This window comes from Seriola lalandi, unplaced genomic scaffold (genome assembly GCF_002814215.2).
Source record: "Seriola lalandi dorsalis isolate HSWRI2012SDOR001 ecotype SW California unplaced genomic scaffold, Sedor1 jcf7180002054387, whole genome shotgun sequence".
Classification (NCBI taxonomy): Eukaryota; Metazoa; Chordata; class Actinopteri; order Carangiformes; family Carangidae; genus Seriola; species Seriola lalandi.
Window position 1 is genome coordinate 730,725 of NW_019524940.1, and position 13,955 is coordinate 744,679.

General features: G+C 39.2%; 1 protein-coding gene across 1 annotated transcript in view; it reads right to left on the reverse strand.

Moving 5' to 3' along the window:
* Nucleotides 1-13,955, reverse strand: part of col14a1a (collagen, type XIV, alpha 1a) — a gene marked incomplete at its 5' end in the record, with an annotated part of 100,845 nt that overhangs the window by 27,412 nt on the left and 59,478 nt on the right. Inside the window, 4 exons of the mRNA XM_023409302.1 lie at nucleotides 3,399-3,452; nucleotides 9,764-9,817; nucleotides 10,460-10,555; nucleotides 12,961-13,014. Of these exons, the coding sequence (XP_023265070.1) occupies nucleotides 3,399-3,452; nucleotides 9,764-9,817; nucleotides 10,460-10,555; nucleotides 12,961-13,014 (258 nt within the window). The remainder of the gene's footprint in view (nucleotides 1-3,398; nucleotides 3,453-9,763; nucleotides 9,818-10,459; nucleotides 10,556-12,960; nucleotides 13,015-13,955) is intronic.

The window sequence follows — 13,955 nt, forward strand, 5'->3', positions numbered from 1 at the left end:
AGGCTGTTTTTGGCTTGTATACACCTCACAAAAAGTTTTGTATGGTTTTTATGCCCAGTGGACTCTTGCTGATAAGTTTTAATGTGAATCAAAGGGCTATCTATGTTCCCTCTTCTCCTTTCAACAAATCAGATGATACAGACAAGTGGCTGGGTTAAATCCCCATCATGTGGCAATCCCCAAGAAGCAGCACAAGCACCAGGGATTTTCAAAAGCTGCTTGTTCATAATTATTGTTCAACTGGCTATATTCTATATCTATTCTATATCACTGTCAAATGAATAGCAGTAAAAGCAGAAACTGCTGTAGCATTGTAGCATTGATAACCTCTTGTGAATCAATTCTTATCAGTATTCACAGCTCCCCCTTCCCAACTGCTTTCAATGCATCAAGGAAAAAAAAAGAAAGGAATTCAGTCCCAGCACACTGCGGGAGGCTTCAGTGTGTGACGTTAACTGCAGTGATAAAAGTACTGATTTGAGATGTTTCCTGTCTCGTATGGAAACTAAATTATAATTAGCTCTTTGCGATTCTACAAACATACACGTTATGCTTTTTTCATCCTCGTAGTCTCTACAATAATTACAAATATAAAATAGACAGCAGATCTGTGGCATCTTGATGAAATATGAATGTGGGAGGCCCGACATAATCAGTGCTGCAAAGGGGACACGGTTCCCAATTGACAGCAGCTAAAATTGTTCCCTGATTAGTAATTTCACATGATTACACTCAATAATTACATTAGTAAGCATGCACTGTATTCTGTGATACGGAATTTGAAGACGACTGTATTCAGTTAAATACAAAGTATGGCTTAATGAATTGTGACATTAAAGCACTGAGGTTTAGTGTGTTTAAAATTGTAAAAAGTTTTGTTTTCCTTACAACTGGTGTAACTTTTTGCTTTGGTTTATCTGTAACAGAGAATGTGAGAACCCCATTTACACCAACTCGGAGCTCAAGTATGTAAATAAAGACTCAGCAAATGTCCAGCAATAAAAAACAAAATATGTGAAAAGGATGTGTGTGGTAATGTACGGTAATAAAGATCAGCTTGAAGATTTAGGTTGGTAGGATTCAGTCTGCATTTTCACCATTGCTCTAACTGTTAAACACCACCCGCTACAATAAAAATACTACAAGTTGTAGCTTGAAAAGAGTTTAATCAACTGGCAGGTTAATCTAGGAGACACAGTACGTTTCCTACTTTGACAAGTCTGCTGTGAAAAATGCGTACTGACTTGATGTTTTTAAATCAAAGTTTGAAGTCTTGCCATTTACTCAAATACATTCAGTGTTCTTGGAGCCAGCCTGTAGCAGCTAGTAGCAGAACTCATTTTCATATCCACATTTTAGACAGATCTGCTGCAGCCTCAGTGTTCAGATATGGTGGTTGCTAATTTGTGCAAATCTGTTAACAACGGTACGATGATATGTACACTCTTTATATTAGTTCCTTTAAACAAGAAAAACTGGATGGTACATTAGGCCATTATATATTAGGCATCAAACTGACCATTGGTGATGAAGTTATCTACATTAACTCCTGTATCAAAAACATAATAGAAATGAACCATGTTGACAGGATTCAGTCAGAGTGGAGAGTTTTGTTTTCCTCCAAAGAGCTGAGAACCTCTACTATGGCTAATAAACAGTCACTTTTGCCTTTAACCTCAAGACTTCACCGTGTGTGCTTGTTTTTTTAGTACCTGCTGCTTACAGATGTAATATCAGATGTACCTATGCCTTGAACTCTAATTCCATATGAGGCAAGTTCCTAACCCTAAAAGGGAGAAGTATTTGGGAGACGGCATTTTGGTTGCTAAGATGAAGTTTATCTGACTCATTCTCAGGCCATGTTCCAGTCTATACGTTTACTGGTGAGTCAGCCTGTTTCACTCCCTAGAAAACAGATATCAAAATTGTGATGGAAAGAAAAAAAAACAGACAAACAAAACATTGGTTACTATGTCTGTTATAGTCATGCACCAGTAATAAAAATAAATAAATAATGAGCACACTGCAGCTTAAAAGCAACAAATGAAAAAGTCCCAATGGAAAGCAGATAAGACTTTAACACGGATGTCATTTCGCAGTGTAGTAGCTGTTATTGGCAACTTTAATTAAACCAATATAAGATTTTGAATGAATCTTTTCCTTTCCTTTTAACTCAGAATCTATCTAGCAATGTGAGAGGAAACTCTAGCCACAGGAAAGCACATGACGAACCTGAGAACTATGTATGACTTCTTCTGAAACCCACCACAGAGGGGAGCGTCTAGACTCCTGTCAGCCAGCGAAGAGGCAGCAGATAGATTATGTGTAAAGTCTTTCACCTCGCCAGAAGCAAGGCCAGGACAAAACTCTTCTGTTATCATATTACGCATTTGGATAAAACCCTCCTCTTTCTGCTTGCCGACATTACCCTCTGGCTGCGTTTCTGTTTTGGTATTTACAGCCCTGTTGGGTATTGTAAGGCCCGATTCCTCTGTCAGCATCAAGTAAAGCCAGCTGGTATCACAGAGCCTTCACGAGTGGGACTGCATCCATTGTGCATGTTGTGCTCAAAAGCCAGGCAGTGCGCACCGTTTTCAACAACTGGGGGACGACTTGTATAGTTTTATGAAGGAACATAAACCCAAAACAGACAAATACAGCTGGACATTAAGAAACTGTACACAGCTGAAAAAGTATCAAATATTTTCACAAGAGACTTGAAAAACTATTGTTTGAGTGTGTATCGTAAAGCACATTTAAAATATTACCTAAAATAAGAACAAATACAGTACAAATGTTTTCACCTTTTTAAATGTTGCATTGTCTGCTTTTTTTTTACATGTTTGCCATATGTATACACAAATCGCTGATAATAATTTTCAAAAACCTCTGATAGTTGGAGTAGGAACATCTGGCAAAGGTGCATTTTCCAAAGGATTGTTTTTATTTTTAATTTTATTTCTATGTCGTTGTGTGTTGCCATGCCTACCTACCTTTTCTCCAAACCATTTCCAAATGGACTTTTCATCTTGGCACACCCTCTAGAACTAGTAATGTTGATGTCAGCAGAAAAATGTGCTGCTATCATCATATCATATCCATTTATCTTTGAGCATAATATGATTTTTTTTTCCCATCTACACAAAGTAACTGCCTTCAAGACCCACTTTTAAGATTGTGGTTTTGTCCGCACCATTCAACTCAAAACTGAATTAAAAAAAAGACTCATTTTGTCTACATCTCTAAATACAGTATCTCCATCTTTATGTCAAGTATATCAGATACTATAGATAAATAAATCCATGCAGCTCACAATACAATGCTCCACCGTATACAGGATCACATAATACAATTACAGTGTGCAACAGTAATCCATAGAGTTGATATTATTATCTTACCCTTGTTCCTGGGGGGCCGTCTCTACCAGGTGAGCCAGGGCTTCCAGCAACACCCTAAACAAAACATAAACAAGGAGGTTTGAAATCACTATGACAACATTAACTGTGGTTAACATACAGTACGGACAGTAACTGGACAGTTTGTTAGGATATAAAAAGATAGAAAAGCAACATTTGTATGCTAATGTGAACTTTTGTGATGGCAACTGGAAAGAATTCACACGTTCCTTCAGCCATGACAAACTGATATTCTTTATAATCAGGTTTTTTGACTTGTGGATTCGTCTTGTTTATTCATTCTAGTCCATTACAGTCAATTCATTTTTAAAAGCACTTCATCTGCCACATTACATAGACAAGGAATGGTTTTTTTTACTCAAAATATTTAAAATGCATTAAAATACATTAAACCAAAGGTCAAAGAGATAAGGGTTTGCTGTCTGGCTCAATGATGCTTTGACAGCCGTGGACATAAATTTGATTTGTGCAAAGAAGCAGCTTCTAACCCCCTGGACACAGGACAGCCTCTATATCAGCCGGCCACCCTGCTGCTCCATCTCCTGCCCCATTTCCCCTTCATCCACCTCTCTGCAGGTCAATGCACACAGCCGATTCAAAACACAGCCATGGATTAAGTGTTGAGGTGATTTATCTCTGCACTTCAGTATTAGTGGAGAGCTCATAAAACAGGACAGTTAACACTGTTAAAAAGGTTCTACAAATTACAGGACAGGGTCACAGAGGACAGGCCTCATATGATTAACGATGTGTTGTTGTTTAGATGTTGGCTGATGTGCATTCTCCCGAAACATCTGCGATAATATCTCTCCAGTCACTTTCACACAGAAACTTCAACACACAGACAAGCACACACACAAAGCAGGGAAGTAGGACGACACAGCTGCACAATTGAGATATGATATGTGAAAAAATCTGCCAGTGCTGCAAGTGTATTTCAATTTTTCAAGATTCAAAAAAAAAAAAGGATTCATCTTTAAACAACATGCAGAAGTGAAAAGTGAATTTAGAAAACAGTTGAAACAAGTTGGTTTCCATTGGAATTTTTTTCACTTGTTTAAACAATAACAAAAACTTTAAGGACTCAATGACTTGATAAAAAGAATAGGGTTTTTATTTTAACACATCCACCCCCTTTTATAACACACTATAATGTAGTTGGGAGCAGATATAAGGACACTGCTGGTATAGTTATTGACAAAAACATAAATAAACTGCGCTAAAGCAACTGTAGCCGTGTTTAAACAGATAGATGATCAACAATAAAATATAGGAAACTTGTAATCAAAATAAAATATAGTAAATAAAGTATTTAAGTATCTATCATTAAGACTTAAATGCCAAACACTAAGGATTTGAATGTGTGTAATTATATATAATTATTTACAGCCAGTGTTTGTGCCAGGTCACACTTAAAAAGAACTAGTTCAAAGTTCAGTTCATACAGATGAAAATGTTCATGTTTATTTTTTTTTAAATTTTGAACTTAGTTCACAGTTTCAAAAATGAACTAGTTCCCATTCATTTGTTCCGTTTTTTAAAAATAAATAAGCCGCTATTCATTTTCAATAGAACCTGCTTCAACCGATCCATCACCAGCCCCAAATCATTGCCACGTCCAACTAAATGAATTATTGTACACCACCGAGGAATCACAGACATGAGTTACATTTAAAATCTGTATAAAAATATAATCCGTCTGAGTCTTCACTTGTTTGTTCATGAAACTGCTTAAAATGCTCAAACAATCTGGCCTCAGCAGTAGTAGATGCGTCTGTACCGCTAGCACCAGTCATGCTGCGCTGTGTCTATGGAGACATCATGCGGCGTGTCTAAAACTGTTGTAAAACGTGAGTTCATCATTTGCGAAACCGTTGATCCGTTCAGTTCAGTGATCACAAAAAATATGAACGTGTTCATTCAACGTGTTCATGCACATCACTGATTACAGCTATGTCATCAATAACTTATGACCTGTTTATACAACAGTTACAGAGGCTTCAGAGAAGTTATCATTTTGACAAATAGTCACAAATACTTAAAATGTCTTTGTATTTGGTTACAACTACATAACAGAATGTTATAAACCATTTAAGAATAGGCTTATTTGCTTTCTGGCAGAGACTTAGATGAAAAGATCGATAGCGTGCTCATGTCTACCTGTTAAATATGAAGCTACAACCAGGAGGCAGTTAGCTTAGCTCTGCAACAAGGCTGGAAACATTAATATATTCTAATTTTTAATGAATATACAGTATGGTAGAGTGGTATTGATCTTCTCATGTAACTCCCCCCAGAGAGCGAATAAGTGTATTTGCCAAAATATACAGCTTACAAATGTTAAATTGGGGTGGGGGTTAAAGTCAAAACAAGAAAACAAGAATACAAGTTCTCAAACACACAGCTCCCCAGTACACGTACCCATCTTAACCTCTCAAACAGACCTTGAGAATAATATGAGCGGGAAGGCCAAAGAAATGCAGCGGGGAAAAAGTGCACAAGTGATTGTGATTCAACACATTAGCCTTGGGATTGCTTTGCTGCAGAACGACACACACACACACACACACACACACACACACACACACACACACACACACACACACACACACACACACAGCTGTGAGTGTGACACTGTCCAACAGATTAAGTGTTAAGTGTGTGGGGTGGGGGGGTGGGGGTGGGGGGGCAACTATATACATCTGTGAAAGATCCAGAAAGAAAACACACAACCTATTTTCCAATCTTGGACAAAACAAAAATGATTACTGGATAACCCTGGACAACACACCACACACGCACACTGATACACAGAATGAAAGTGAGAGATGAGAAAGATGGACACACTCAACCACGCGCTTTGCTACTCATTGTGGCTGCATTTTTCACTGTCAAATTGAAACAGAGGTGGAGGGGACACTGATGACAAGGTTACATTGTATTTACTGCAGCAAGAAACAGAGAGAGAGAGAGAGAGAGAGAGAGAGAGAGAGAGAGAGAGAGAGAGAGAGGAAGAGGAAGACTCGGAGGGGAAAAGCAGAGCAGGGAGCGAGAGAGGTAATTGATGATTTAGAGTTGTGATACTCTCTGTGGTCCCTCTTATATTACAACAGGGCCCTGGAAGCTGCAATATTCCCCCACTGAGCCACACACACACGCACACACACAGATATTCCTCTCTTTGACAAAACACATTACTACTCTGTAATATAGTGCAGCGCAGGGCAGCACTGCCAGCTTTTATTAATAGGGCTATGCAGGCAGAGAGAGAGAGAGCTAGATAGCACTGCATCAGGAAGTGTTGCAGCTCTCAGTGAGCTAGTTCAGAAACTAGAGGCTCTCTCCTCATGAGACTGGTTACCGTCGCTCCTCTCTTAGAAAATTGAACAAGTCTTGCAGTGAGTCAAACATTCGGAGTATGACTTACAACCTGTGAGTGAATTCTAGTCTCATCAACAAGAAACTTTACTGGTTCAAGCCATTTCATCAGCCAGACTACACAGTAGTACATAGTAAACACAAGTATATAAAAATCCCAGAAGAACGAACTATAATCATCAGGATAAATAAATTCTCTTTGCAGTTGCCTCTGCCAAAAACAATTTGTGTCTCTGCATCAGCACCATAATAAACCACCTGTCCAACACAGTAAATATTATTGTCATTATCATCGTCATTGTAAAATCTAGTCTTATAACCAAGGCCCTGTTGACACAAGAGTTTTCTGAGTAATTAATCAGCATCACTACCCAGCCACTAAATCTACTGCTAAACATTATTTATTAAAGATACCCTGTAGTATAACCATCAAATTGAAGTACACAGAGAATGACCATCCCATCATAGTACAGTGCGGCCTGAAGGCAGATCAATGCATCAGTTTGACATGACCAGTGATCAGCAAATGGGGGCGGTGACTGAAAAAAATGTGAGCTCTGTGGTATGGAAAAAAAATTAATAGTTCTCCTTTACGCTCTCTGCAGGAGCTGTCTCTCAAAACCAAAACATTTGCAATGTCAGCTCCACGTGGAGAGTCTGACTGCAGCTAAATCTGGTAGTAATGAACTTAAAACGGGTTTATCCACTCATTCTCTGAAATTTCTTTTCCCTGTACAGCTCACTGTTGTAGTAGCAGTACTGGACAGAGACCAGAAGAAATAATACTCAGGTTGTCAATACATCACAAGGCCCATAGAGACACAAAACAGGAAATGAAAAGTTCTTACAAAAGAAGAATAGGCCGTTCTCGATCTGAGCTTAGGTGTGAACCACTGCCATGAACATTGCCGACCAAATGAGTATATATTAAATAAATTACAATATTTTTTTCTTTACTAAAAATCGGTGTGGACATTCAAAAAGTGAAATTGGTTTACACCTGTGCTCTCTGACATCCTCTAGTAAATCCAGGTTCCCCATCTTCTTTAATTTGTTGTGACACAACAATGGACAACACTAGGCGATGTAACCAGCGAGATGCTGTATGTGTAAAAGAGTTCCTGCTCCTTTCAAACCCCTGGACTTTAAAAAAGGTAGAATTTGTGTTCTTTTTCCACTTCATACGTTTTGATATAAGCCTGAGTTTTTGCACAACAGGCAGAGCTGCAGACTGAGGGTGCAGATAGTACTGCATCAGGATCTACTTCAACTCAGTGTGTGAGTGGGATGGAGCTCAAAGAGCTTTTAGGGATGTTGGCTCCCACACACTCAACTTTTAAATAATATGAAGAAATCACTTTAAGTGAATTCAGTAAACACATGTCTTGACAACCACAAGAAATGAAAAAGTAGTAAGCTGAGTGGAAACGTGTGCACAACATCTGTTCTTGTACACTTGATTTACGCTGTAAGGGACAATCTTACGTTCAGATGTGGTGATAATGAGCCAAGACAGCACCCTGAAACATAGTAGGCCAAGGCTTATTCAATATAGTAGTATAGTACTGTTAAAATTTGAAGTCTGCCTTAGGAGATTAGTCTCCACAGATCTGTCCTTTATCCCTTGTTAGTCCAAAAACACTTACGTCATTGACATGGACATAAAAAAAATGTTGCTTGTAATGGTTTTTCTCCAAATATATAAAAAATTTGCCATAGTCGTAACACCATAGTCGCCATAGATTATTATATCACCTCAATGATGCATTTAATATTTAACTCTCCAGTCTAGTGGGAAAAAATAGCAGATTCAAGCCCCAAATCTCTGGATCAACTGAAAGCCTCCACACTGCCCTGGATTTGCCCTCACAGGTGTTTTCATTTAATTAACCTGATTAGATTTCTTCTCAGGAGTGCGTGCGTGCACATGTTGGAATCATTACAAGTTGTCAAGAAAGCTATTCTTATTTGACTGTATTAAAAAAATGCCTTTGTCACCACCATTAATTAAGAGACAGTGTGGTACAAAGTCCATAGTTACTATAACACTGACTCTGTCCTTGCTGATGTCCAGAGCTCCCAGTAGAGCACCATTAAATTAATTCAGTATTACCTCTGATTGGTTCACTGCCCAATAATGGAGACGCTGGTAACGATTATGCACATCTCAATGATTCCATTAGATTGCTGTGTGTCTGTGTCTATATGGATGTGTGTGTGTCAGCAACAAAACATTCCGTGCTTACACACACACACACACACACACACACACACACACACACACACACACACACACACACACACACACACACTTGAACCTTTATGTTAATTTTCCTCTCACCTCCTCCTCCTGCTCTCTCACTCATTTACAATGTGCAGTTATGAAACTATGAGGGAATAATATACAGGATTTTATCGAGTACAGTTCTGATAAAAGAGATTAACACTTTTGGCATGGCCCCTCACCTCCAGAATAAACAAATAAAACGAAAGTTCAGTAGGTCAACGCAAGGTTTCTTGATTAAAAGGACAGCATCACTACCCAGCCACTAAATCTACTGCAGCTTTAACAACTCAAGGAATGAAGAATTTGCAATTATATGGGACACATTGACAAATTGCTTTATACTAATACTGGCTATACTGGTTGTATAGCCAGTAGTTGTTCGTCCACCTCAAAAATGAATCCACATGAAAAAAATACTTCCCAGCCCCAAGCACTTTCTGCTCAATATTCAGTGAAAAAAAATTAAGGTAGTAAATATGTGTAAATGTGTATATTTTCACCTCCAACAGGTGTTTTGTTATCTGTGTGACTCTTACCCATTACAATGCTAAAGATCAAGACAGAAAACAAAGACTTATGAAAGAAATTGTTGCCTTAATAGGGCAACAAGTTTCATTTCTGTGAGCCTTCGGGGGCCATTGCACCTTAGTGATAATTAATTTTTTAGGAAATGCTGTCTTACCACTTGTCCGGCTGGACCGCTCTCTCCTCTCTCTCCCTTTTCTCCAGCAGCGCCCTGTAAAACAAACAGTGTCATTACATCTCAGCTGGACCAGCAGTCATATCGATAGCTACCAAAGGACTAGAAAAACCAACATCAGTTATCTTAATAAGATGCTGAGCCACCACAAGTCCCCAGAACAGCCTTAGCATGCTTTGGACAAGATCCTACAAGAGTGTGGAAGTCTATTTAAGGCGTATGTCAACATTTGTCAGTTTATATTGGCTGGTGGTTGACAACTCGATGCTAGGTCCATTTCTAATTGCACACATTTTGTGACCTTACTGCAGACAGGTGGGAGGGGAATGGCACACAACACACATTTGGTGACTATGTTTCCATCATAGTGTAATGTAGCAGTGATGCTTGGGAATAACAAAACTTTTGGTTTCTGTATTTGATATTTGTCTTGATCCCAGATATGGGTCTTGTATCATTTCGTAAAAATGTTTTTCTTTTGAAACACCGTCCAAATATTAGGACCATAGACATTTCTTCTGAGAGGAGAGTTATTATGTGTAAATTATGCCTATTTTCATGTTGAAATGATCAAGTAATTATGGAAATTACCAAGATGTGATGTTGCACTCCTGAAAATATGACATTACACTACGTTTCAGCATGCACACAAAAATACGCACTTGGGCAAAGTCTTACCGGGGGCCCCTGAATGGAGAGTCCACCGGGTCCCTGAGGACCAGGCGGTCCTGGGTGTCCAGGTGGGCCAATCTCTCCCACTGGCCCTTGAGGTCCCTGTGAAAACAACAGTGGTTTTTCAGCATTCATTTTTGGGCGCAGCTTTTGAGCAACGTAGACAGGAAATCTTCAAATTGCTGAGAAAAAAAATATATTTTAACAGCTTCATGACAACTGAGCAAAGTCCCAAAGTCCAAAAGACGATCACGTGATGTTGATGGTTTAATACCACATATTCGTGAAATGCAGATAAACACCTCAGTAATAGCACTTAAAATTACATACAAGTTAGATTCACTTTTAAGAATTATATCTCATTATAGCTCTAACTAAAATCTGAAGAATGTTTACCTGTTTATTATATGACAGTGTTAAATATCCTCTGGGTGAGGGCCCATTTCCTCAAAGGCTGAGGATCAAGTTAAAACAAACCCTGGTCAGCATCATCACTACATGCTCGGGGCTTTTACTACCATTGGCTGCTTCAATAATGAGATCTACTACAGGAAATGGATGTAGACACTTGTCCATCCATCTATAAATCAGGTTGTGCCGGTGTGTCGGCTCATTTGATTCATGTGTGTGAGCTGCAGACAGGGTTCTTGCAGTGGGAGTCAGAAAAGTGGAGAATTCCTGTAAACCGCCGCTGAATCGCAGCATTTGCAGCTTGTTGGCTCAGCAGCAGTAGCCAAAGTAATCTTCACTCCAGCTGTATTTATTGTCTTACTGCTCAACCACACAGTTACTGGCTCCGTGTCTTTCTTATCCATGCATACAATCAAAAGGAACCGTGGATCAGATATACATGAATGGGGTGGGAACAGAGAACAGGGAACAGAGGACTGAAATGTTTAATCAAATGATATCACTAAAGTATGCCGCCAAACTACCTGGAGAGATGAATCAATTGACAGATGATGAAATTTCAATTACTTGAACATTTATTTTAATAACTGCAAAATGTACTTCCCCATTTATCAGTGCATATACTGTAATAATTAAAAAATTACTGAGAATGAATAAGGATGAATTCATGGAGGAGCTGGTCTCACACAACAATATAATCCAAATATTCAAATAAAAGTTGGGTGAAGCTGCAGAGCTACAGAAGACAAGTGTGATCTGACAGACATGTATTAATATATACATGTGCACTGCACAGTATGTGTGTGCCAGCGGGAGAGAAAACCACATTGCACTCCAAAACTAACACAATTACACCCATCAAGCATAACACACACGGTATGTATTGAGAAAGCTTTGTTTCATTCTTGGGAATTTCTATCAAAATGTGTGAAGTTTTAAGTTCTGGGTGGGCCACTTCATGTAGTGCACTCGATACGCTGTCACTCAGCAGAGTCAAAGGAGGACATATGGTTGAAATATACAACCTTTTTTTTTTATTGATTGGCAGCCTTGTGAGTCTGAACAGAAGTGGCAGAACTCCTGCTGCTTCTTTCAAAGAAGAAAACCTTCAAAACATATTTTTTTTAAATCTAAGATGAAATTACAATCATGGGAACTGGTGGGTATTGGTATTGAGAAAATTTTCTAACAGCATCAGGCCTTGTACCGACTGCCACAGCTGGATGGCTGGTAACAGTTTGGAACAGATTACCATAGCAAAACTACAGCAGATGCAAACTCTACAGTAAATCTTTCAATGATAGTTCAAGACAAGATTTGTTGGAACACTGTCTGTTAAAGACAGGATAGTAACAGCGGCGGTCAGAGCCTGCCTCGCCTGCCTGTCTTGAGGCCAAAAGGAAGATGAGTTAGTCTGGAAAATTGATGTGGGATTTCTAAGGTGACCACTTCTTTTAGCCCAAGGGTGTTTCACATCCTGTCTGGAGGGTGGGCTGATGTTGAAACAACTCTTTGTGATTTGGGGGCTTTACTACACACCCCTGAAGTCTTTCCTCTTATCATCTAATCACTGGGTTGAACAGAGGATGGAGTTTGTTCTGTCCCTGGAGGTGGAGGTGTGGACCAGCAAATTCAGATTATGAATAACATGCACTATAAATAAGAGTCTTGCTTAGTCTTGTGGGCTCCTCATTAGTTTCGTTGATCAACAGGGAGATGTCTTCACTTAGAGTTGCAAACTGACCCCGACTCCTCAAGAAGAGTTCAGTCTGATCGAACTCTGACATGTGAAATCGTGAGGCTCTCTGATGTCCAGCCAGTTTGAAAGAGTGGAGAGAGGCATTAATCCGAGAAATATTGATTTAAGCTTTAAGGTTCAATTTATTCATCTATGAATTCATGGAAATTATGCTAGCGCCCACAGTTTGTGCTTTACTGTGAACTCCTGGGGTGCTCCTTCTTCCCTCAGGAATATGCTACCACATAGATACTCAGCCAAGTAAAAGATGAATTATAGACACTATTTGAGACGTATTGTGTTCTGGATGTTTTGCAGAAGAATAAATAGTCTCAGAATTTAAGAGCATTTTACCAACCGTTATTCCTGGCTCTCCTCTGTCTCCTCTGGCTCCCCTTATGCCTGGACCACCCTGAAACACAGGAAACAACAAAAACACACTGTGAAAAGACACATAATCAATGTTTGCAAATTGTGTGCCTAAAAAGAGGGTAACAGCTAAGAAACACGCCTCTGCAAAAATATTTCCCCCTCAGACTCCCTTACAAACATGGAAATGGTGTTCATTTAAAAAAGAAAAAATCCAATAATAAAACTGGAACTGTACGGGTCTTTGATATGGATGGATTAGGAATATGATGGACAGAGGCCAACAGTGACCTGTGCTGTAAACCGCCCCGCTGAGCTCTGCACTTTATTACTCTGCATCTGTAAGTTAACAGCAGGAGTCTGGAGCTGTAAACCCTGGGCTGACCTCTTTAGCCCTCAGGATTATCCAGGGACAAACTGCATACATCTGCTAATCATTGGCCGATTTGGGATACATCCTTTTCCTGTGTTTGCTTAAATAGGCCCCCCCTGGGAATGAGGTGGGGGCGAGGTGGTTCCTGCAGTATTTAGCCAGAGGGGACAGGAGGGATGGTTCCATGAAGGGAGAGGAATATGAAAAGAGACACACACACATGTGGTAGAAGCAGTAGGTCAGTCCTAATGGAAGGATTGTCTATCATCTTTTGTTTGTTACCAGTTTCTATAACAAATTCTGTATCATCTTCTTATATAGTACCAGTGTCATTTTTGTTTTCCCAATTCATGCCAATGAAAAGTTTAAACGCACAAAACTATTGAACCAAGTAAAGTATGAAGTTTGTCCTCCTTTGCTTTACCACTCAGAAGACATCAGTTTTATAAGATCTATTTAAACAACTTACAGAGAAAATCTGCTGCTTTGACGTGTATGTGTATCTCTTTGAACAGAACATGTATTGTTATTTATTACTAACATGAACTTATTAAGCAGGTGACAATAATGTTTATAGGGTCTGGTTCCACCTTTGCCTGTTAAATGACAGG